At 42.8% G+C, this 26859-nt stretch overlaps 1 protein-coding gene across 1 annotated transcript; it reads right to left on the bottom strand.

The window, feature by feature from the left end:
* Positions 1-2243: 2243 nt before the first annotated feature.
* Positions 2244-26859, bottom strand: SNN (stannin). Its single transcript, XM_056534630.1, has 2 exons — positions 26707-26859; positions 2244-3514 (listed from the first exon to the last, which is right to left on the bottom strand). The coding sequence occupies exon 2, from the start codon at positions 3452-3454 to the stop codon at positions 3191-3193; it is 264 nt and encodes an 87-aa protein (XP_056390605.1). The 5' UTR covers positions 3455-3514; positions 26707-26859; the 3' UTR covers positions 2244-3190.

The raw sequence follows: 26859 nt of genomic DNA, 5'->3' as shown, positions 1-26859 counted from the left end.
TCCCTTAGAGGTCAATGAGTCATCTTTACGACCATATGGCTGTGATAAAGCACATCAGCTCAAGCAATATGGCTGCCATCATAAGCATGTACAGAAAATAAAAACAGATTAGCGAATAAATATCAGTATCTGGTTTTAATCAGAAATACAGGTGATACATTCCCTTTTAAAGAGTTTGTTAGAAATAAAAGAAAAATGACAATCACTCCTCAGGTATCTATGTAGAGCAGCTAGAGATGGGTCTAACCAGTATATTAGGGTCATTTCCTGTAAATGCACATTGTCACTCTCCATGCTTGTACAGTAGACAATATGCTCCAACACGTCCTAAATTCTTCACACTGTATAGGGTATAAGGCAGCTCACTCCCATGGAAATAGCGCTTTATTTTGTGTTTCGTGTTCTTGATCGAGACAGAAATGATTTCTTTCACTTAAGAAAACAAAACCTCAGTCAAATGATCAGTAATAAGTTAATTAAGTTGTGTTGAACAATTGCTAAAATTGTCATTACATATAGTTCTGAGCCTCTCCTGAAGACTAAATATGTGTTCAGAGATAAGACGTTTATGAGTTTGCTGCTCAGGACTTCCCTCTATGAGCCAGAACAGAGAGCAGCTCCACTTCTCGTGGACTTTAGTAGTCTTGGCAGATCTGTTTAAGTAGTGCAGTGAAATAGAATACTACATTTCACACGCAGCGGCTGCTACAGAGGAAATACTTTGTTTCCCTCAGAAAAATCAGCTGTGTCCTAGGGGCAGGAGCCAAGGTGGTCATACGATCGCCATAGCAACTACACTGTAAAAGGGGTCATCTCTGATGGGACCCCGGCACACGAGTGGATGCAAATCACCTGGAGTGTTTATTTACAGCATGGCATGGCATAGCATGACAATGTAGCGACACGCAGGACGTGTTTCGGCCAGCTCGTGGCCTTCATCAACTGATCTCTGATCTCATCAACTGAAGGCCACGAGCTGGCCGAAACGCGTCCTGCGTGTCGCTACATTGTCATGCTATGCTATGCCATGCTGTAAATAAACACTCCAGGTGATTTGCATCCACTCGTGTGTGCCGGGATTTCTTCTACCTACCACATGCTTACTGGTCCACGAGCACCACATCACGGTACGAGTGCCGACTCCTTCTACTATCTCTGATGGGACAACCCTTGAGCTGGTCACTTTCCTGCCCCAGCTATTAGCATTTATAAAATACAATAAGCTCTGAAAGGTGCAGACCTAAAAGACTATACCCAAATATTTCAGCCACCTTATACCATCTATTTCTGGCTCAATACATATTAACAGTTATACTAAGAGCCGTCCAGATTAGAAAAGCTATTAAAGGAATTTGTAGTTAATAAGAGGGCGGTGGGCTCTGTTGAGGACCATAATCTCTTGGAAAGAGCGGAGAGTGGTTTCAAGGACTCTCTCTGGAGAACAAGTTCTGCTCCCTTCCACTGCAAAGACAAACCACTGATTTCAATTAGACCTGTGTAATGCTTAATGCCTCTTGTGGTGGCGCTACACAGAAGTAAAACACTTACTACCAGATTTCCCCACAGATTAGAGCAGATCACTAGAGATCCCAGCAGGGGTAACTGTCTTTTGCTTATTGTCTAGGGAGCCTTCTAGGTATTGTGCATACTAAAGAACTTTAAAATGAAACAAACTGGTTGTCCCGCCATCATCACTTATTACCCATCCACAGTCCTGTAGATTGTTTATGGAGAACCAGCCCACAAACACGACCACTGCTTCATTCAGGTGTGAGACCACTGGAGGTCCTAGTGGTGGGACCCCTGGAATCCTACACATAATTCCTGTAGATAGGGAATAAGTGTTGTAGGGACAACAATTTTAAATATTTGGTCATTAAAATGGTGACTTGTAGCCTTGTAGGTCAAAGCTGTACTATTCTGGCCTAAAGGGGATGTATCCCAACTAAACCTCTTTTACATTGGTGTATATCTGTATTACCTTAGTTTTGTTTTTCATAATGAGCTCTTGCTGGGGCTGTTTAAAAAAAAAACAAAAAAAAAACACATGAACAGAACAAAAAGCCTGGCATCTAAAAGCAAAACGATGTGATACACTGTACGCCAACCACCATACTTATAGCTCCTTATCCATGGTTATGCAAAAACATTAAAAATGTTGTAGAATCTAACTCTCACAGCAGATGTGGTGCACAACCCGTTTGTTCCCAGTAGAACAGCCATTTAATGTGATGAACCAAGAGTAAGCTTCACATTTATTAGGAGCATTAGATACAGTCTGTGGTGGATACAGAAATGTAACCTATAGCCTATACAGAAATGTAGCCTATAAAGATGGTCATCTGGTACCAAAAGAACCAAATTCACTCCAACTTTAGACTTCTATGTCCAATAAAAAGGGTTAAATGCTAAACATTCTGCAGCATTTACCCCAACTCTAACATTGTGCTAAATAGAGGACACGGTTAATGGTAAAAACACTGCATACATTATTCATCAGTATAATAATTTATGACAATGACAACAAACATACAAATGTAGCAACGGCCATGAAAGTCTAAAATGCTCATTTCATCCTTATAAAAAAAATTTAATCATTAACTACTCGTCTGCCGCCGACTTCTGTCTCCTAGGGGAGCCTCCTGGCACACGTTTCATAAGGCTTTTTGCCAATCACAGGCTCCATTTGGCGATCTATCAGAACTAGCAAAGTCACTGCAGTTATAAAGATTAAAGCTAATTTAACACATCCAACACACCATGGCGTACCCCTTTCCTTCCGAAAGGATATGGGGTTGTAGTGTCTAGAATCACAAGGAAAAAACAGGCTCACTATGAAAGGATCCATCAGTGTGTAAAAGACATTGTTAAAGAAAAAATTCTCCCTTAAAATCAGGTCATCAACATAATACGATAAGTCAAAGGTGCGTTTAAAAAATGCAGGTTATGTACACTGGGTGCGGGGGAGGGACGTTCACATTCCGGGGAACTGTCTACTGAAGAAGGATGAATCACATTCAAGTAACACATGGCATGAAATCAAGGATTGTAGGAAAAAGTACTGCACGTATGCAGCGTCAGAGACCACTGCTCGGGAGGAAATACGCCTTCCGAACAAGACATGGGTCTTTTATTTTCACAGTATTAGTTCTGCTTTCTTCACACATGTTGGCTGGAGGGATGTAGTGCCTTAGCTGTGTGTGTCTGTGCCATTCGGTGTCAGCTTTATTTTCTTCTCCACCCGAGGTCCTTTGGCAGAGTACTGAACCAAGAGAAAAGGCTCTTTGGTCTCTCCTTCTCCAACAATGCTCTCCTCATCCTCTGACTGGCTGAGCTTTTGCAAACGAAGGTAACACCAGCAACTCAGAATTAAGGCACCGAGGGCAGCTATGGCAATAAGAATAACTATAACAGTAACCACGCCAGTGGTGGGATTATGGTCCATTATAGACATGGCTGGGGCTGGGTGGAGCAGATAAAGTCTTCAGCCTTTGATCCAATGAGATGGGAAACTCTGTTGATATTAAAAAGAACAAATTAAAATTGTTACAGAGATCTATGTGGGGCAACAACATGTGATTGTAATATTGTTGTATAGTGGATACACTGATTTATTGCTTGAAGTCTCATATTATTACTAGTTCTTATTCAAGGGATGGCTTGGGCACTTCTGGATTGGCCTGGCAAATTCCTGGGTCAAGATGTTAGATCTGGCTAGTAACAAGCGCACTGATCTCACTATGAACACCTAAGTACTTTTCTAAAGCTGACCATACATTTTAAATTCAGGTGGTTGAAAAGTCATTTGTCTGGCAGTTCACTCCCCTGATCCACCTAAACACGAGCATGCACACTTGTCCCAGCCCAGTGGGAATGTATTCAAAATGGGAAAAGGTAGAAAATCTCTGCCAGTCACCTCTGGTGGCTTCTTTCCCTGACAATGAAATTCATCATGCCCAACAGTTTTCTCCCCTGACATCTGCCATCTGGGGGAAATGAGAAGGCCCCTATACTAGTAGGCTAGCTAGTTCTGCCAATTTTGATCTCGTGTATAGGCAGCTTAAAGGGTAACTTTTTTATGAAATGTCAATGACATATCAGAAGTTAAGATTTGGGTTTAGATTACAGTTCCTTGCTTATTTCCAGAGCATACTAAATTGAAAATCTACCAAGATAAGCAGTGAAACTATGTAGATGCATGGTGGTTCCTCGACATAAGATTGCCCCGACATACGATCGTTTCAACATACGATGGCCTCTCAGAGGCCATCGTATGTTGAAGGCAGCATCAACATACAATGCTTCTGTGTGTCAGGGCCATCACAAAAATGGCTTTCCTGCAGAGCTGACTGCTTCAGCTGCCGCCAGATAGCCGTTTAATGTGTCAGTTCACCACTCCTCTGCTGCTGCTGCCCTGCGCTGAAGCTTTCAGTCATCATGTCGCTGCTCATGCCGCCCCGTCGTCCAATAGGGAGGTGTGAGCAGCAACGTAGGGCACTGGCGACATAGCACTGGCAGCAGAGGACCAGCGAACTGACAGGCTGGAGCGGCGTGGACATGTGAGTATCACTGAGCATCTGTCTGTGTGCCACCAAGTATAGTGTCAGTGTTCCCTCAACATACGATGGTTTCAACATACGATGGTCTGCCTGGAACCAATTACCATCGTATGTAGAGGGACCACTGTATATAGTAATCGCAATCGAATCATGATTTGGCCCCTAGGAAAATCATGCAATCACCTGCTCTGGCAGCGGCTTCTCACGTCCTGACTAAAATGCTACGTACGGCTTTGGGGTGCGGCAGAAGTGTTGCTCCTCCCAGCAGTGCCTAGCAATTGGGAAGGAAGTCACTTCCTCTCAGTGATTTATGGTGCAGCACAACCGAGTGGGGAGAGCAACAACACAGGAGAGTGTGCAGACCAGGCCCATGAAATGGGGAGGAATTACGTTTTTTCCTCCCCTTATAATATCCAAACAATTAACATGACATGGAGGGAATTTGGCTATGAGGGGAAACGGCTGTATGAATTTCATATAGACATTTCCCTCATATAGCCGTTCCCCCTATTTTCTCTCCAATTTAGCCTATATTTGCCCTAAAAGAGCCAATATTCCCCCTCATAGCCTATATCCTAATTTCACCTCGCCAATCCTAATTTCACCTCGCCAATTCCCTGCATAGCCATTTCCTCATTTCATGTCATGAAATGAGGGGAATGGTTATATAAAATTTTGGGGGGGGGGGGGGGGAAGGGGGGTAATTTCCCCATTTATTAGAATGCAATCACATAATCGCAATATTTACCTCCATAATCGCAATCGCACATTTTCCCCAAATCCTGCAGCCCTAATGCATAGCCAGGCTCATGTGGATGTGTAGTAAAATATATCCCACAGAGACAGGCCCTATCTATATACGTTAATATACCAAGTCCATTCCTGCACTACACGTACACAATGACAAAAAATAAAAAATCACAACCACTCACAGAAATCTGCAGGACATGGAGCTTTTCTCAAGGCCAAACAGCTTGTTTTTATATTCTAGTTCATTTTTTACAAAGTAATTCAGTTCAGTGTTGGAATGACAGGCGTAAGCAATAGAGTCAGAGGTCAGTGTATTCACAGGCGTGAAAAACCAGAGCCAGAGACGCAGCAACACCACATCCGCTCACAGCCCAGAAGGAAGAGCTCTCAATCCCAATGTTAGGATGACAAAGCCAGATTTATGGTTATTGCTTCCTCACCAAGTGCTGATGTTGCGGCTTCATGAAGAGGCAAATCTGATTTCTTGTCCCTGTTGAATGAGAAAGCCGGTTGCTACCGACACTTCTCAGCCACACAGCTTGCCAGGAGCTGCTTAATATAATATATATATGATTATTATGAATCATGTCCAAATCACATCACGTTTTCTGCACGAGAAGCTGGTAAATGTTGATAATCTACCAAAAAAAAGGTTTATCAAGGTGACTTTGGTATGGCTAGTGGCGTCGCCATGGCCCCCCTAGATAAGGCCGTGCCCCCCCAATTTAAAATATCGGGGCCTGGAGTATGGCCACTTAGTATACATTCAATATACTGATCAAACACAGTCACTAGATCAGTGTATCCCAACCAGGGTGCCTCACGCTGTTGCAAAACTACAACTCCCAGCATGCCCAGACTGGCAAATTCATGCTGGGAATTGTAGTTTTGCATCAGCTGGAGTTAGGCTGGTTGGGATACACTGGTCTAGGCTATGTTCGATTCTTTAAAAACAGTGGAACTGATGGGAACATGTTGCAACATACGTTGGCATATGTTTTTGCTGACATACACTGCGGAAAACATGGTGTGAACAGGGCCGAATAATGATAATTTTAGAAGGAAGGTTACAAGCCGAAATTTGGGTGGAAAAGTAAGCAGCGTGACAGACATTTACAAGGGATTTGACTACGGTATTTTGTTGTGTTTTATCATACAACAACTATTTTGGCATGCTGTGTTTTTGCTATGAAGAAAACTATACCACAAAATTAAAATACGGTAGTATGCGTGTTTCTATTGAAATGCGCTGCTGCATGAGCCCTATTGCGTTGGGACAGTCAGTTTTTCATATATCAGAATACTGTATAGTGCCTGCTGCTAATACTTCAGTGTAAATGACCAAAGCCTGCTCTGTACAGACACAGAAGCTACAAATTACACCTATAAATCCAGAGCTGCATTCATAGTTCTGCTGGCTTAAAATAAGGAGCAATTCTTGGATGTTGTTTAATGTGTGCCAAAATTTACCACAAGGCATGCGTCAAATTAAACACAGGAAAACCAGCTATTAAAAGACGCAACCACATAAATTATCTTCAAATGACATATGGGGGGGACCTGTACATTGCTTCTACCATTAAGATGTATCAGCACTAGGCGAGCACCTATTTATAATGCACCCGACTCTCTAGCTACCTTTCAAAGGTCCAATGCTAACATGCTAATGCTAAGTTTTGTTTTGATGCCATGTTTTATTTACAACGCAGTAAGGAAGCAAATATGGCCTTGATTCTGATAACAGGGAAACCAAGGTCATTGTGTAAAAAAAAAAAAACCTCTTTAGAAATTCAGAGTAATTCATTCTCTGCATGGTAAATCAGGGGCTTACAACACTCCAGAGTCTGTATTCTACACATCTCATTTCCACTCACTCTTTACTGGGAAAAAAAATCAATACATCCAAAAGTGAGCAGTAATTCGCCACAACACTTGGTTAACATAGATTGAGTGCACTAGTCTTAACATACTACAACCAGCTATATTTTCTACCATTTCTTAGTTCTTTACATTAGCCCAGGGGTCTCAAATTGTGACCCTCCAACTGTTGCAAAACTTCAACTCCCAGCATGAGATAATTGCCATTAGCTGCAGCCAATGGCTGTCCGGGGATGCTGGGAGTTAAAGTTTTGCAACATCTGAGGGCCACAGTTTGAGACCCCTGCATTAGCGGGTCCTCGTAGTGAAGCTTTAGATCAGACATCATCAGCTGCTTAGTGTCCATAGTGAAGAACATATGCTTTTGACAATATGAATCCAATGCTTAAAAGGGTACTCCGCTGCTCAGCGTTTGGAACAAACTGTTCCGAACGCTGGAGTCAGCAGCTCGTGACATCTAGCCCGCCCCCTCAATGCAAGTCTATGGGAGGGAGCGAGCTCCCGACACCGGCTCCAGCGTTCGGAACAGTTTGTTCCAAACGCTGAGAAGTGGAGTACCCCTTTAAAGAAGGTTACCCCTTTGAAGAATGTAGCCATGTTGTAGACTAGTTGACAAGTATATGAGCTTCTCTGTTGGCTGCATTGCAAAAAAAATATATAAACAAATAAAAAGAAGGATTTCCCTGCAGAAAACAGCGCCACGTGTATCTATTGGCCAAGCCAGGTGTTTGCCGAGTGCCCTATTCAAGTGACTAAGGCTAAATCTGCCCATACAGGTAGACAATGGACTGTTTCTCCTGACTTCCTCATATGCCCAACTGAGCGATCGTTTCCCATCATTTCCAACTAGCCAGGAAAAAAATAAAAAAATCGCCACTCTCCCGTGGCAGCAGGTTATCTTCTATGACATAGAATTGAACATGTTGAAATCCAAAATGGCTGACCTTCTCAACCTGACATCTGCTGTCAGGGGAGAGGCGGAACATCCCCACACAGACAGTAAGCTGGATTTTGGCTGGTTGTGCCAATTTTTAACTAACATTGATATGGGCACATTAGGCACACAACCCAACCAACAGACAAGGGTCTATGAAAATCCTTACTCATTCTCATAGAGTGGCATTTACTAATCTTTTACTATGTAGTCTGGTTTTTACCCTGTTTTTTTTCTACTTCATTTTTGACTATGTGCAACAAATTTACTAAATTGTTGCACGGTGTTAATAAATTTGGCATACAGGCAAAAGTGGGAAATTTACTTCATGTAGTAGAAAAAAAATTGTCTGTTCCTTTTTCCTGCTGTCTGAATAGGTTTGGCTGCTAGGTTTCCTTCTGGATCTTTTGTTTTTGAGTTTTTTTTTTTTTTTTAGCTTTTTCAGCACATCTAAATAATTCAATAACTAAATTGTAGTCATGGCTCAGAATAGTGGTAAACGGCGTTTAGTGTGTGTGTTTATAAAAAATTTTTAACACTGTTTTTTCTCCCTAAATGTACTTACACTTTTTTTTGGTTACTTCTTCTACAGATCCGTGTATCCTGTGGACTCCTTCGGATTCGGTGGACTACTTCGACGACCAGCGTTTTTCTTTGCTTGATGTTCATAAAATGGTTAATGAGGGCTTGTGGGGGAGTGTTTTTTTGTAATAAATTTTTTTTTCAACCTGTGGTGTGTTTTATTTTTATTTTTATTTTTTTTACTTTACTGGACAGGCTTAGTAGTGGAAGCTGTCTTACAGACCGAGTCCATTACTAAGCCAGGCTTAGCGTTCGCCACAAAAAACAGCAAGCGATAACCCCACAATTATTACCCAGGTACCCAATGCCACAGGGGTGCCGGGAAGAGCCGGTACCAACAGGCCTGGAGCGTCAAAAATGGCGCTCCTGGGCCTAGGCAGTAACAGGCTGGCGTTATTTAGGCTGGGGAGGGCCAGTAACAATGGTCCTCGCCCACCCTGGTAACGTCAGGCTGTTACTGTTTGGTTGGTATTTGTCTGAGAATAAAAATAGGGGGGACCCTATGTGTTTTTTTTTTTTAAATAAAATAAATATTTAATTATTTATTTAAAAAAAAAAAAACCTGCATAGGGTCCCCCCTATTTTTATTCTCAGCCAAATACCAACCAAACAGTAACAGCCTGATGTTACCAGGGTGGGCGAGGACCATTGTTACTGGCCCTCCCCAGCCTAAATAACGCCAGCCTGTTACCGCCTAGGCCCAGAAGCGCCATTTTTGACGTTCCGGGCCTGTTGGTACCGGCTCTTCCCGGCACCCCTGTGGTGTGGGTACTGGGGTAATAACTGAGGGTTAGCGCTAGCTGTTTTTGTGGCTAACGCTAAGCCCAGCTTAGTAACGGACTCCGTCTATAAGACAGCTTCCACTACTAAACCTGTCAAGTAAAGTAAGGAAAAAACACAACAGGTTTTAAAAATTTTTTATTACAAAAACACTCCCCCCACAAGCCCTCGTTAACCATTTTATTAAAATCAAACAAAGAAAAACGCTGGTCATCGAAGTAGTCCACCGAATCCGAAGGAGTCCACAGGATACACGGATCTGAAATGAGAAAAAAAATAAATGGGTTAGTACATTTATTATCACCTGCTCACACATCTCCCGCCCCGCACGACTACAACTGCCAGCATGCCCTTACAGTAAGGACATGCTGGGGGTTGTAGTTGTGTGGTGCAGGAGATGTGTGGGCAAGTGACAAGCTTGTCCCCTGCCCCCAGCTGCAGGACTACAACTCCCAGCATGCCCTTACAGTAAGGTGGGGCGGAGGCCGGGCACAGTCTTTCCCAACCTGGGAGTAGTAGTATTGCAACATCTGGAGGCACCCTGGTTGGGAAACACTGTTTTAGGCCAGTGTTTCCCAACCAGGGTGCCTCCAGATGTTGCAAAACTACAACTCCCAGCATGCCTGGACAGCCAAAGGCTGTCCAGGCATGCTGGGAGTTGTAGTCTTGCAATATCTGGAGGCACCCTGGTGGGAAACACTGTTTTAGGGCTTGGGCAACTTACCGGCATCCGTAGGATCCAGCGCCGCACGACATTGCCACAAGACACTGCCGCAAGACAGTGCCGCCCGACGATCTCCGTCACCGATCGTCGGTTGAGCCTCGGAAGGGTAAGTGAACGTCTTCGCTGGTCCCCTTCAGCTGTTTAGTTTTGCAACAGCTGGAGGACTACAGTTTACAGACCACAAATCAGTGGTCTGCAAACTGTGGCCCTCCAGCTGTTGCAAAACTACAACACCCAGCATGCCCTGACAGACAAAGCCTTTGGCTGTCAGGGCAGGAGCCCGGGCTGACATTACAGTGCAGCCGCCTGGGCTCCTCATACTGCCTCCCCGCTACCCTCACTTATGGGGACACTGATATTCCCCCCCCTTGTCTCCCGCCCGCGCCACTCAGCTCCCGCTGCTACAAGACTACAACTCCCAGCGTGTCCTCACTGTAAGGGCATGCTGGGACTTGTAGTCTTGCAACAGTTAGCAGACAGATGGGAGCTGTGTGGCGCTGGCAGGAGAGGGGGGGGGGGTGTAAATCACTGCAGTGTCCCGGTAGCGAAGTGAGGGTAGCGGGGGGAAAGTATGTCGGAGCCCGGGCGGCAGTAGCTTTTCCTGCTCCATGTTGGAGTTGGAGTAAATTTAGTCAATTTTTACGGCCGTTGCAACAGTTTATTGCGCAGCTGCGACTGTCGCAGTTAATAAATACCTGACCACTGCAAGTCAAAAATGAAAACTAGCGTAAATCAAGCGGGAAAAAAAAAATTGACTTTCTAGCTCTTGCTAGAGAAAGTTGCACGAAAAATAGGGTAGGCGCAATTGCGACAATTTAGCGCCAAAAATTGTCAGAAAAAAAATTACTAAACCCCTTAGTAAATGCCCCTCATAGAGTTCATTTTAGCATTACTGAATCCCAGTTTGAAAGGTCTTCACATAGATAAAGAGGACACGGGGGCTCTTCTCACGCTGGGAAACACCCCCTGGGCACTTGAGCTCCATTTGCTTTTTAACAAAAAGCCTTATATTTCAGTTTTGGAAAGGACTATATAGATAAAGGTATGGCTGGAATCCTGATGACTAGCCTTATTTAGCTATGTGCTTATATACAGCCCCATTTTCCTGCTGACTGGTCCACTTTAGGTTAAGTTCACACTACGGAATGCTCGCACGGAAAATCTCTGTGCGGACATTCCAAAGACTGCAGGCGCTGGCACAATATTCTGGAGCTAGGACCACACAGGAATGCACCATTTCATAGAATTCAACGGAACTCTGCTGCAGAATTCTGCACAGAAATTCTGAGGTGTTAACATGGCCTTAAGGTTGTAACAAGTAGAATTTTAAGGAAATTCTAGAAATCCTTGGCCCAGAAGCAAATTTCTATGGAAGCAGACCTGCCGTGAAAGGTTTGTTGTGTTCTTAGAAACTGCACCAGTCTAGGTCCTACATCAATGTAGACTTACAGAACACTTTATTTGCACACACATTGTATTTGTCAGAAGTCATAATGATCCAGTTTCTTACTATCTTAATACAACATAAACTGAGAGACCTTTCTATGTTGTGTGGATTAAATCCAAAAAGCAAATTTGTAATCAGTGGAAAATTCCATTGTAAACTGGATGACGGGACTTACTCTATCACCTCCCTCCCCGGTGACAAACACATCTCTTCTAGATTCTGCAGTGCTGACAAATGCTTACAAGTCCTGGTGACACTCAAGTATAGTATATCATGTATAAATGTGTGAACTGCTTATATACCTAAACACATGCAGAGGACACTACCTAAAAACAGGTCTACATGGGAAAGCCAATTTTTCACTATATACACTGCTCAAAAAAAAAAAAAAAAAAAAGGGGGAACACAAACAACCCAATGTAACTCCAAGCCAATGACACTTCTGTGATATCACACTGTCCACTCCAGAAGCAACTCTGACAATCAATTTCACATGCTGTTGTACAAATGGAACAGACAACAGGTGGAAATTATAGGCAATTAGCAAGACACCCCCAATAAAGGAGTGGTTCTGCAGGTGGTGACCATAGACAACTTCTCAGTTCCCATGCGTCCTGATGTTTTGGTCAATTTTGAACGCTGGCAGTGCCTTCACTCTGGTGGTAGCATGAGACGGAGTCTACAATCCACACAAGTGGCTCAGGTAGTGCAGCTCATCCAGAATGGCACATCAATGCGAACTGTGGCAAAAAGGTTCGATGTGTCTGTCAGCGTAGTGTCCAGAGCATGGAGGCGTTACCAGGAGACAGGCCAGTACATCAGGAGATGTGGAGGAGGCCGTAGGAGGGAAACAACCCAGCAGCAGGACCGCTACCTCTGCCTTTGTGCAAAGAGGAGCAGGAGGTGCACTGCCAGAGCCCTGCAAAATTACCTCCAGCAGGCCACAAATGTGCATGTGTCCACTCAAACCGTCAGAAACAGACTCCATGAGGGTGGTATGAGGGCCAGATGGGGGTTGTGCTTACAGTCACACACTGTGCAGGACATTTGGAATTTGCCAGAGAACACCAAGATTGACACCCTGTGCTCATCACAGATGAAAGCAGGTTCACACTGAGCACATGTGACAGACGTGACAGAGTCTGGAGACACCGTGGAGAACGTTCTGCTGCCTGCAATATCCTCCAGCATGGCCGGTTTGGCTGTCGGTCAGTAATAGTGTGGGGTGGCATTTCTTTGGGGGGCCGCACTGCCCTCCATGTGCTTGCCAGAGGTAGCCTGACTTCCATTAGGTACCGAGATGAGATCCTCAAACCCCTTGTGAGACCATATGCTGGTGCGGTTGGCCCTGGGTTCCTCCTAATGCAAGACAATGCTAGTTGTCATGTGGATGGAGTGTGTCAGCAGTTCCTGCAAGAGGAAGGCATTGATGCTATGGACTGGCCCACCCGTTCCCCCTACCTGAATCTGATTGAGCACATCTGGGACATTATGTCTCGCTCCATCCACCACAGGCTGTCCAGGATTTGGAAGATGCTTTAGTCCAGGCCTGGGAGGACATCCCTCAGGAGATGATCCTCCACCTCATCAGGAGCATGCCCAGGCATTGTAGGGAGGTTATGCGGGCACTTGGAGGCCACACACACTACTGAGCCTCATTTGACTTGTTTTAAGGACATTACATCAAAGTTGGATGAGCCTGTAGTGTGGTTTCCACTTTGATTTTGAGTGTGACTCCATAGCCAGACCGCCATGGGTTGGATACATTTGATTTCCATTGATAATTTGTGTGAGATTTTGTTGTCAGCACATTCAACTATGTAAAGACGAAAGTGTTTCATAAGATAAGTTCATTCATTCAGATCTAGGATGTGTTATCTTAGTGTTCCCTTTAATTTTTTTGAGCAGTGTAGTAAATAGTGAAGGTTATCAATAGCAATTTGCTAAAACAGATAATGTCGGTAATTTTCCTTAGCTTCACTGGGAAAGAGACTAGAATGTTTCCCTAAAAAACAAAGTGGTACTATATATCAGGCAACACCCCTGTCCTGGGTTTTTGTAACATTATGAAGCTTCTGCTTTACAGTGAATATTAAAGAAAGTGGGTAGTGGTGATTTATTTGGTGGTGGCTGGGTAGATTACGCTTTTGGGTCTTCCACAAAAATAGTACCTGATGGACCAAACAGTCATTAGCATTGTGTCCAGTCCATTAAACTCAATGAGCCCAACAAGATTACACCACAGTATAGATTGGGCAATATCCCAACGTATACCAGAAACTTATTTTCAAATGCGAATAAGGCCTTAGAGTGAATTAACATACATCGGATTTGTTGTAGAAATTTCTGAAACGGACAACCTGTTTCAGATATTTGAATGGGTTTTTATACAGAAAATACACAGGTTTCTGTACAGAATTTTCTGCAACAAATTGATCTAACCCTTAAGAACCCGACAGATAAAAAAAAGCCTTTTCTATAGCTTGGCTTTTATGTTGCAACAAATGGCCCAATAGGGTTTGGGGCAAAATCCTGGTTCAGTTTTAAACCTCATGTAACATTTCTGACTATTTCAGGCAGCGTAGAGATAGATATTCACCCAGGGTCACCTAAGAGAACTAGAGAAGTAAAGGCTGCAGGTTATACAGCGGTTTGTCTGAGCTTGTTGAGCGTCATGTACTGCCCTTTCTTAGGTATCACTTCTCCTGGGAAAGCACCTGCCGCACGTACAAGTAAAACATAGTAAACAAGAACGTAAAATAAGCCAACTAAGCTGTCTGGTGTGTGGACCTGAATCTGCACCCGCCTCTGCCTAATAGGTCAAAGATAGAAAATAAAGTCTCTCTTACATGCATTGTTATGATGCATTCCTGTGTACAGGTAACAGGTCAATTCCAATAACATCGGAGGTTCTGAATTGTTTACAAAATTATGTCACATGTTAATATGAGATCTGATGGAGAACCCCCACCATAGGGCTGTCTACCTTTTGGAATCACATAAAATTGTTAACAACAAGACAAAGAGATTGCACTTCATTACAGCTTCAGTAGCAGCCACCCGATTCTAAATTGTTTTTTCCCTAATCCCAGCAGTATTATACATTGTTATATGACCCTGTTACACACTTAAAACGTGGTCATATAATGTGCGGAAATGGGAAAAGAAGTAGGTTATGGATATTAGAAATGCTGGCTTCTGAGTTCTGTATCCTCCAAAGGAAAGTGTAGTCTTTACATTTTTCCTGAACAGTAATCTTGTTGGGAAAGCCAAGTCTCCCAGAATGCAGAGCTCTACTAAGCACATCTGATGTGTCTGATAACCTGTCAACAGGTTCCAATGGCAAATAATGGGTGTGAATCCAACTTTGGACTAAAATAGGACCTGTATCTCAGTACGATCCAGTGTGATGCAAATCATCGAATAGTACAATGTTACACTTTTTTTTTATGTAGATTAAATATAATGTTAAATCTCTTACTATAATATCGCACATAAGGCAGTGAACATATGATATATTCTGCATCTGGTGTAACCATCACACTTCAGTATTTTGCAGCTTTAGGCAATAAACTATAACCCACAACCCTGTGCTCTCCTTTCTCTCCTCATACGAGTAGAAGAAATGTCATATCAGACATACAGAATCATAAGGCACACACTTAACACCCATACAAACAGGTTTTTATTAAAATAGTGCAATTTTAAGCATATGAACATCATACAGGGGTCCCAATTTGCGGCCCCTCTATGACCATTCTGATAAACTTAACCTGTCATGGGCAGCTATTCATCTCAATACTACATTTCACCTGTAGCTGGTTGCAGCTTCCATTGGCAGAATCAGCTGATCGCTCTGGTAGCTGCTGTCTGATGCAACAATCCCTTTAATCTTGTGTTCTCTTCATGTTACATAGTCTTTAATTATGTGAACACATTTATTCTGGGAAGCAGAGACCGAAAGAAAATAACTAAACACAGACAAGAATTATTGGTGCTTAACCCCTTAAGGACCCAACCCATTTTCACCTTAACCCCTTCAGGACGGAGCCCATTTTGGCCTTAAGGACCGGAGCATTTTTTGCACATCTGACCACTGTCACTTTAAACATTAATAACTCTGGAATGCTTTTACTTATTCTGATTCCGAGATTGTTTTTTCGTGACATATTCTACTTTAACATAGTGGTAATTTTTTGTCGATACTTGCATCCTTTCTTGGTGAAAAATCCGTACATTTGATGAAAAATTTGTAAATTTTGCATTTTTCTAACTTTGAAGCTTTCTGATTGTAAGGAAAATGGATATTACGAATACATTTTTTTTTTGGTTCACATATACAATATGTCTACTTTATGTTTGCATCATAAAATTTATGAGTTTTTACTTTTGGAAGACACCAGAGGGCTTCAACGGTCAGCAGCAATTTTCTGATTTTTCACAAAATTTTCAAACTCAGTATTTTTCAGGGACCAGTTCAGGTTTGAAGTGGATTTGAAGGGTCTTCATATTAGAAATACCCCATAAATGACCCCATTATAAAAACTACACCCCCCAAAGTATTCAAAATGACATTCAGTAAGTGTTTTAACCCTTTAGGTGTTTCACACGAATAGCAGCAAAGTGAAGGAGAAAATTCACAATCTTCATTTTTTACACTCACATGTTCTTGTAGACCCAATTTTTGAATTGTTACAAGGGGTAAAAGTAGCCCAATTTCTCTCGAGTAAGTACATACCTCATATGTCTATGTAAAGTGTTCGGCGGGCGCAGTAGAGGGCTCAGAAGCGAAGGAGCGACAAGGGGATTTTGGAGAGTACGTTTTTCTGAAATGGTTTTTGGGGGGCATGTTGCATTTAGGAAGCCCTTATGGTGCCAGAACAGCAAAAAAAAAACACATGGCATACCATTTTGGAAACTAGACCCCTCGGGGAATGTAACATGGGATAAAGTGAACCTTAATACCCCACAGGTGTTTCACGACTTTTGCACATGTCCCCCCCAAAAATTTTTTTTTACCTAAAATGCTTGTTTTCCCCCAAAATTTTTTTTTTAAAAAAGGGTAATAGCAGAAAATACCCCTAAAAATTTGAAGCCCAATTTCTCCTAATTCAGAAAACACCCCATATGGGGGTGAAAAGGGCTCTGCTGGCGTACTACAGGTCTCGGAAGAGGAGGAGTCACATTTGGCTTTTTGAAAGCAAATTTTTCTCTGGGGGCATGCCGCATTTAGGAAGCCCCTATGGTGCCAGGACAGCAAAAAAAAAACCACATGGCATATCATTTTGGAAACTAGACCCCTCGGGGAACGTAACAAGGGGTTAAGTGAACCTTTATACCCCACAGGTGTTTCACGACTTTTGCATATGTAAAAAAAAAAAAGGTTTTTTTACCTAAAATGCTTGTTTTCCCAAAAATTTTACATTTTTATAAAGGGTAAAAGCAGAAAATACCCCCCAAAATTTGTGACACAATTTCTCCCGAGTACGGCGATACCCCATATGTGACCCTTAACTGTTGCCTTGAAATACGAAAGGGCTCCAAAGTGAGAGCGCCATGCGCATTTGAGGCCTAAATTAGGGACTTGCATAGGGGTGGACATAGGGGAATTCTACGCCAGTGATTCCCAAACAGGGTGCCTCCAGCTGTTGCAAAACTCCCAGCATGCCTGGACAGTCAACGGCTGTCCGACAATACTGGGAGTTGTTTTGCAACAGCTGGAGGCTCCGTTCTGGAAACAGTGGCGTACCAGACGTTTTTCATTTTTATTGGGGAGGGGGGCTGTGTAGGGGTATGTGTATACGTAGTGTTTTTTTACTTTTTATTTTATTTTTTGTGCTAGTGTAGTGTAGTGTAGTGTATTTAGTGTACAGTCGCACAGGCGGGGGTTCACAGTAGTTTCTCGCTGGCAGTTTGAGCTGCAGCAGAAAGTTTGCGGCAGCTCAAACTTGCAGCCAGATACTTATTGTAATCCTCCGCCCATGTGAGTGTACCCTGTACGTTCACATTGGGGGGGGGGACATCCAGCTGTTGCATAACTACAACTCCCAGCATGCCCGTTGGCTGTCGGTGACTGCTGAGAGTTGTAGTTTTGCAACAACTGTAGGCACACTGGTTATGTATCACTGAGTTTGTGACCCAACTCAGTGTTTCACAACCAGTGTGCCTCCAGCTGTTGCAAAACTACAACTCCCTGAGTTGTAGTTTGCAACAGCTGGAGGCACACCGGTCGTGAAACACTGAAACACTGAGTTAGGTAAAAAAAAACTCTGAGTTTCACAACCAGTGTGCCTTCAGCTGTTGCAAAACTACAACTCTCAGCAGTCACCGACAGCCAACGGGCATGCTGGGAGTTGTAGTTATGCAACCAGCAGATGCACCACTACAACTCCCAGCATGCACTTTAGCTGTTTTTTCCATAGAAAAAATGTGCCTCCAGCTGTTGCAAAACCATAAGTCCCAGCATGCCCATAAGGGAATGCTGGGAGTTGTGGTGGTGTGCCTCCTGCTGTTGCATAACTACAGCTCCCAGCATGCCCTTTTTGCATGCTGGGAGCTGTTGCTAAGCAACAGCAGGAGGCTGCCACTCACCTCTAACGATCCAGCCACATGGTGTCAGTCCCGCCGCCGAAAAATAGTAGGGTGGGTAAAGGGCTGAACAAACAAACAAACAAAAAAAGGAGCCGCCCCAAACCAGCAAGGCATGTGGCATGCTGGGATTTGTAGTTTTCAGCACAGCAAGAAATATGAAGCAAAGATAGGAAAACAAAGTGGGGGATAAAAAGACAACAAAGAACGGAAATAGAGTAGGCTAAACAACAAGAATAGAAATGAAACAAAACAAAGGGTAAGTCAAAAACGGAAAAACACGTTGACCACCGGAGTACCCCTTTAAGGACCCGGGCTTTTTTTTAACATCTGACCACTGTCACTTTAAGCATTGATAACTCTGGGATGCTTTTACTTTTCATTCTGATTCCGAGAATGTTTTTTCATTACATATTCTACTTATGTCAGTGGTAAATTTTTGTCGATACTTGCATCTTTTCTTGGTGAAATGCCAAAATTTTATGAAAAATTTGAATTTTTTTTACTTTTAAACTCTCTGCTTATAAGGAAAGTAGACAGATACATTATATATTGATTCACATATACAATATGTCTACTTTATATTTTCATCATAAAGTTGACATGTTTTTACTTTTGGAAGACATCGGAGGGCTTCAAAGTTCAGCACAATTATCAACATTTTCACAAAATTTTCTAAATTGGAATTTTTCAGGGACCAGTTCAGTTTTAAAGGGTACCTCTCATCAAATAAACTTTTGATATATTTTAGATTAATGAATGCTGAATAACTTTCCAATAGCATGTTAATGAAAAATATGCTTCTTTCTATTGTATTTTTCCCGATCAGTCCTGTCAGCAAGCATTTCTGACTCATGCTGGAGTCCTAAACACTCAGAGCTGCCAGCCTGCTTTGTTGACAGCCAAACAGGCTGTGAAGAAAGCAGGCTGGCAGCTCTGAGTGTTCTCCTTTGTGAACAAAGCAGACTGGCAGCTCGTAGTGTTTAGGACTCAAGCATGAGTCTGAAATGCTTGCTGCCAGGACTGGTAGGGAGACCCCTAGTGGTCATTTCTTCAAAGTGGAAAATTAAATAGAAAGAAGAATATTTTTTAATAACATGCAATTGTAAAGTTATTCTGCATACATTAATCTATAATATATCAAAAGTTTTTTTTTGATGAGAGGTACCCTTTAAAGTGAATTTAAAGGGCCTTTATATTAGAAATACCCCATAAATGACCCCATTATAAAATCTTCACCCCCAAAGTATTGAAAATGGCATTCAAAAAGTGTGTTAATCCTTTAGGTGTTTCCCAGAAATAGAAGCAAAGAGAAGGAGAAAATTCTAAATCTTCATTTTTTTTTTTTTACACTTTGTAGAACCAGTTTTTTAAATTTTACAAGAGGTAAAAGGAGAAAAAGCCCCCAAAATTTGTAACCCAATTACTTTCAAGTAAGGAAATACCTCATATGTGTATGTAAAGTGTTCAGCGGGCGCAGTAAAGGGCTCAGAAGGGAAGGAGCGATAATGGGATTTTGGAGAGTGAGTTTTTCTGAAATAGTTTTTGGGGGACATGTCGCATTTAGGAAGCCCCTATGGTGCCAGAACAGCAAAAAAAAAAAAAAAAAAAAAATCACATGGCACACTATTTTGGAAACTACACCCCTCAAGGAACGTAACAAGGGGTACAGTGAGCCTTAACAACCCACAGGTGTTTGACAAATTTCAGCTAAAGTTGGATGTGAAAATGAAAAATTAGATTTTTTTTTCACTAAAATGCTGGTGTTAACCCAAATTTTTCATTTTCACAAGGGGTGATAGGAGAAAGGTGTAGTTTCCAAAATGGGGTCACATGGGGGGGGGGGGGTCCACTGTTCTGGGAGCCCTGAGTCCTTAAGGGGTTAAAAATACAGAAGTAATGCGTTTATACAGGAAATCCCACTGACTGTACATCAGCTCAGTGAACTGAGGAATGAAGCTTCTGTCGCACTAACCATAAAACCAGGGTTATAATAACTTAGGGGTCATCCATACAACCATTATTCAGAACATTTATTGAGACAGACGATAGGATATGGAATCCAAGAGAAATAAATGTGGATACCACATTACAGAAGTATACTCAATATACCTGCTGTACAGGATGTATATTCATAGGGATCCATATAGCGAATACGGAGAGAAGTTACAACATATCTAAATCTCCGATTATGCACTTGACTCTTCCCACTCCTTCCCATGTAAATGCTTAATGATAAATGCCTTGAGCGCTTCCCTGATTCTCTACCATCTAAACAGCAGATTGCTAGTGCTGTCACTCACCGCTCAGAATAGGGGCTCGTGAAATGCTCAGCGCACAGACCTCTTGACTCTAATGATGAGATTGATCAAAACCAGTGTAGAGGAGGAGTGGTGCAGTTGCCCATAGCAACCAGATTGCTTCTTTAATTTTTTACAGGCATCTTTGAAAATGGAAGAAGCAATCTGATCGGTTGCTATGGGCAACTGCACCACTCTCTCTCTCTCTGCACAAGTTTTGATTAATCTCCCCCTAAGGGTCCATTGCATACTAAGGAATTTCTTTTTGCAAATTCCAATGCAGCAGAGTCCCATTGCTGTCAACTGGATTCCACTGCCCAGTGCACACTACGGAATTTCAGCTTCAGAAAATTCAGGGACTGAAATTTACCCGCCAAAAGAATGAACACGAGCAATAAAGCAGGCTGTGCCTGGGTTGTCAATCACACTGAGTAGGTGTGATTACAGCCGGAGCAGATGGGATCAGAGATGGTTCCTTGCCGAGGGGACCACTCACGGGTGGGTGAGGAACACCTTTCAAAGGTCATATCCACCACCGATGCTGGCAGGAACATGCCGGGGATGGTAAGGAAGAGGGTTTTACCATAGATAGCGAGTTGCCACACATTATATATGGTAAAATGTAATGTCAGGTTCTTTTGAACTCATCTTGTCATCCTCTATATAGAACTGTCGGCAGTTTTGAGCCTTTAACCCCTTAACGACGAAGGACGTAAATGTACGTCCTGGTGATGTGGTACTTAACGCACCAGGACGTACATTTACGTCCTAAGCTTTACCGCATGCGCGGCAGGTCCTGGCTGTTGATCGCAGCCAGGGACCCGCCGGTAATGGCGGACACCCGCGATCCCGCGGATGTCCGCCATTAACCCCTCAGATGCCGTGATCAATACCGATCACGGCATCTTCAGCATCGCGGTCACGTAATTGGATGATCGGATCGCCCACAGCGCTGCCGCGGCAATCCGATCATTCAGCACGGCAGCCGGAGGTCCCCTCACCTGCCTCCGCTGCCTTCCCGGCGTCTTCTGCTCTTATCTGCCTTCCCGCAGACCAGAGCAGAAGATCACCGATAACCCTGATCAGTGCTATGTCCTATACATAGCACTGAACAGTATTAGCAATCGAGTGATTGCTTTAAATAGTCCCCTATGGCGACTATTAAAGTGTAAAAAATAAAGTAAAAAAAATGTGAAAAACCCCCTCCCCCAATAAAAACGTAAATTGCCCCATTTTCCCTATTTCACCCCCAAAAAGTGTTAAAAAATATTTTATATATACATATTTGGTATCGCCGCGTGCATAAATATCAGACCTATTAAAATAAAATGTTAATTAAAAAAATTGCGGTTTTCTTTTTAATTCCCCCACAAAAATAGTATTTTTTTGGTTGCGCCATACATTTTATGGTAAAGTGAGTGATCGCATTACAACGGACAACTGGTCACGCAAAAAACAAGCCCTCATACTAGTCTGTGGATGAAAATATAAAAGAGTTATGATTTTTTGAAGGCAAGGAGGAAAAAATGAAAACTTAAAAATAAAAGTTTCTGCGTCCTTAAGGCCCAAATGGGCTGCGTCCTTAAGGGGTTAAATGATTCCCTTTCATTGCTTAGCTGTGCCCATCAAGACAGGTCTACAAAATCCACATGCAACAATAGCACACAACTCAATGTATTGCTGTGGACTGCAGTTGAAGCCTGAAAAACAACTTAACCAAAACTAAACTTGATGATCTTTACAAAGTAAGAGGTCCATGCTAGGTGCGTTACATGGTTACCTTGGTCACAATGCGACTTGCAACATGTTGCAACATAACAGCACAAAATCCAACTCCAAAGGTAGCCTGCAACTTTGCCAACAATGAGGGACATTTATCAATGTTTGCTTATGTATCCTTTTTTTTAGTAATTTTTTCCTTACTTTTCTTTGCTTATGTGCGACTTATTTATCAACTGGTTTCAGCCTGTTGATAATTTTCTTTCACGTAAGCAATTTTTCCTTTTTTACTTTGGTAGTAGCTTTTTCTGCTCCATGTTTGAGCTGGAGTAAATTTAGTCAATTTTTAACCCTGTTGCGACTTTTTTTTGCGCAGTTGCGACTGCCGCAGTTAATAAATACCTGACTACCCGTAGTCCATTTTAAAATTATTACTACATAGTTAATTTTTGGAAAAATTGCTTTTCTCGCTTTCCAGCCAAAATGTTGCAAGAAAAATCGCGTAGTCGCAGTTGCGACAATTATAGTAAAGAAAACCTGACTAAACCCGTTGATAAATGTCCATAATTGACCTCAAGGCAAGTTGTGTGTGACTGACACCTGCTTGTGTGTTCTCAGCGGTTTGGCTATTTTTATTTTTTTATTAATTTTTTTACGGCCAAATTGCAACTGTAATAAAACTGCGCACATTTTTTTGGGTTGGACGACTTTGCATGTCGCCCCAGCCATAGCTTGTCAGGTTGCTCGCCCAGCTGAATGTGCACATTGCTGTATGCAGACACACATGGTTTTACTGAGACTTAAAACAAAAACAAGGTCTGGACAAAAATAAGTAACATGTCGACAGTTTTGCAGAAATGAGTCAGTCACGTACAAAGTATACGAGGGAACAATGCACTGGGGATTTACTGAAGGACAAACATCTTGATTCTATAAACAGTGTTCCCCGTAACCTGTGGGTCTCCAGCTATTGCAGAACTACAATGCCCAGCCTGACCTGACAGCCAAAAGATGTCAGAGCAGGCTGAGAGTTGTAGTTTTAAAGGGGGTTATCCAGGAAAAAAACTTTTTTTTTATATATCTCAACTTGCTCCAGAAAGTTAAACAGATTTGTAAATTACTCCTATTTAAAAAATCTTAATCCTTTCAGTACTTATGAGCTTCTGAAGTTGAGTTGTTCTTTTCTAAGTGCTCTCTGATGACACGTGTCTCGGGAAACGCCCAGTTTAGGAGAGGTTTGCTATGGGGATTTGCTTCTAAACTGGGCGGTTCCCGAGACACGTCATCAGAGAGCACTTAGACAGAAAAGAACAACCTTAACTTCAGAAGCTCATAAGTACTGAAAGGATTAAGATTTTTTTAATAGAAGTAATTTACAAATCTGTTTAACTTTCTGGAGCCAGTTGATATTTAAAAAAAAGTTTTTCCCTGGATAACCCCTTTAAAACAGGTCGGGAAACATTGTTTTAACAGGACTACTACTTTTCTTTAGTACAAACATTTACTTGTCTTCTGGACTTTTTGTTACTTCTTTATTACAGTAAATATTTGTTTCATGGAAAGCCTGGCTACAATAAATCTGGCTGCTGTTACAGCTTCTCATCTAAATGGTAATACCAGTGTTAGTTGTGTTGATAAGAAACCAATTTGTCTTTTCCTACTTAAAGGGGTTCTCCGGTGGAATTTTTTTTTTTTAGATCAACTGGTGCCAGAAAGTTAAACAGATTTGTAACTTACTTCTATTAAAAAAATCTTAATCCTTCCAGTACTTATTAGCTGCTGAATACTACAGAGGAAATTATTTTCTTTTTGAAACACAGTGCTCTCTGCTGACATCATGAGCACAGTGCTCTCTGCTGACATCTCTGTCCATTTTAGGAACTGTCCAGAGCAGCATATGTTTTCTATGGGGATTTTCTCCTACTCAGAGAGCACTGTGGTCATGATGTCAGCAGAGAGCTCAGTGTTCCAAAAGAAAAGAATTTCCTCTGGAGCAAACATCAGCTGATAAGTACTGGAAGGATCAAGATTTTTTAATAGAAGTAATTTACAAATCTGTTTAACTTTCTGGCACCAGTTGATAAAAAAAAATAAAAAAATAAATAAAAGTTTTCCACCAGAGTACCCCTTTAAACTCTTTGACAGGGATGGGCATAGAGGTTACATTTTATGCCACCTAAAGCAGTTTCCCAACCAGTGTGGCTTGCAAAACTACAAAGGCTGTCCAGGGCATGCTGGGAGTAGTAGTTTTGCAATAGTGGGAGGCACCCTGGTTGGGAAGCACTGATCTAAAGTAACAAGGCTACATGTAAATATGTTGGATTAGATCTAGAACAAAGGCCCAGCTCCAAACTAGAAGCAGATGGAGGTTAGTAGCATGCATCGGTATCACATATCCTGAGCTCACTGCCAGCAGGAATGTTTATTTCCATACAGATTGCAACTGGATCCTGAGGAAATCCCAGATCAGACATTCCTGCTATTAGAAGCAAGAAACAAGTAATGTAGAAGGCTGACACTCAAGCAACCACGTACATCACACTGGACTGTGCATGGATCCTCTGCCTGACATCACCAGCAACTGACGCCCCTCCAGACCCCATGTGGCTGTATGTACTGTGATTACAGGTGCCAGCCAATGCTGCCCGCCTATGGGGTGCCTGTCACTAACATACAAAGGGAGTGAATGGTGGAGTGTACGGATCGATCCACAGTGCCATAGGGAGAATTGCGGCATCCCATCCATTACCTGGATAATTATTACAGGATGGGAATTAAAGGAGTACTGCTGATCCAATCCATAAAACAGTCTGATTCAAAGAATTTACCCAGATGCCCCTGGGAGATTTTTTTTTATACCCTGCCATTCACGTAGCCCGAGATACTGAACTGCACTCTGATGGTACACTGCACAGGATCTGTGTATATGTATATATATATATATATATATATATATATATATATATATATATATAGATATATAGATATATAGAGAGAGAGAGAGAGAGAGAGAGAGAGAGAGAGAGAGAGAGAGAGAGAGAGAGAGAGAGAGAGAGAGAGAGAGAGAGAGAGAGAGAGAGAGAGTCCATCTACCATAATGACATAATTGTTAAGCGATCATGAGGTCACAGTGCCTCAGCACAGCTACAATGTGGCAGGCATGGTGCCCAAGGTGATTATGGGTTGTGGCAGCTTATGTATAGCACTAGCATGTATGTATTGCACCCAAGGTTATGCACTGTGGCAGCCTATGTAAAACACCAGCATGTTTGCATTGTGCCCATGGTTATGCATGGTGCCAGCGTATGTATAGCACTGGCATGCATTGTAGCAGCCTATGTGCCCACCAGCATGCATTGTGCCCATGGTTATGCATTGTAGCAGCCTATGTATAGCACCAGCATGCATTGTGCCAGCTTATGTACAGCACCAGCATGCATTGTGCCAGCCTATGTATAGCACCAGCATGCATTGTGCCCATGGATATACACTGTGGATGCCTATGTATAGCACCAGCATGCATTGTGCCAGCCTATGTATAGCACCAGCATGCATTGTGCCCATGGATATGAACAGTGGATGCCTATGTATAGCACCAGCATGCATTGTGCCAGCCTATGTATAGCACCAGCATGCATTGTGCCAGCCTATGTATAGCACCAGCATGCATTGTGCCCATGGATATACACTGTGGATGCCTATGTATAGCACCAGCATGCATTGTGCCAGCCTATGTATAGCACCAGCATGCATTGTGCTCATGGATATGCACAGTGGATGCCTATGTATAGCACCAGCATGCATTGTGCTCATGGATATGCACAGTGGATGCCTATGTATAGCACCAGCATGCATTGTGCTCATGGATATGCACAGTGGATGCCTATGTATAGCACCAGCATGCATTGTGCCCATGGATATGAACAGTGGATGCCTATGTATAGCACCAGCATGCATTGTGCCAGCCTATGTATAGCACCAGCATGCATTGTGCCCATGGATATGCACTGTGGATGCCTATGTACAGCACCAGCATGCACTGTGCCAGCCTATGTATAGCACCAGCATGCACTGTGCCAACCTATGTATAGCACCAGCATGCACTGTGCCAGCCTATGTACAGCACCAGCATGCACTGTGCCAGCCTATGTACAGCACCAGCATGCATTGTGCCAGCCTATGTATAGCACCAGCATGCACTGTGCCAGCCTATGTATAGCACCAGCATGCACTGTGCCAGCCTATGGACAGCACCAGCATGCATTGTGCCCATGGTTATGCATTGTACCAGCCTATGGACAGCACCAGCATGCATTGTGCCCATGGCTATATGTGGCACCAGCTGCACCACGTTCGCACACTTCATTACACCCATTGTTATGTGTGCAGAGCGCTCCGGCACATAGAGACAGAAGTATAAGGGACAATACAGAAGCACGGCTCACCTCGTCCAGGCTGAAGCGGAGTCAGCACAGCCGCCCTTCAGCGCTCCCGGCGGGCACGGTTTGGGCTGCAAAGCCGCATCCTCTTAAAACTCACCACAACCCAACCCCGCAATCTGATTAGCATAACGGTAAGCCCCCATACTTATAGCCTAC

This window comes from Hyla sarda, chromosome 8, assembly GCF_029499605.1.
Source record: "Hyla sarda isolate aHylSar1 chromosome 8, aHylSar1.hap1, whole genome shotgun sequence".
In the NCBI taxonomy this organism is placed as follows: Eukaryota; Metazoa; Chordata; class Amphibia; order Anura; family Hylidae; genus Hyla; species Hyla sarda.
Note: the sequence above shows the minus strand (reverse complement) of the source record. Positions and strands in the feature narration are given on the sequence as shown.

Excerpts from the sequence above, each read along its gene's own strand:
- SNN (XM_056534630.1), bottom strand. The coding sequence starts at position 3,454 with ATGTCTATAATGGACCATAATCCCACCACTGGCGTGGTTACTGTTATA.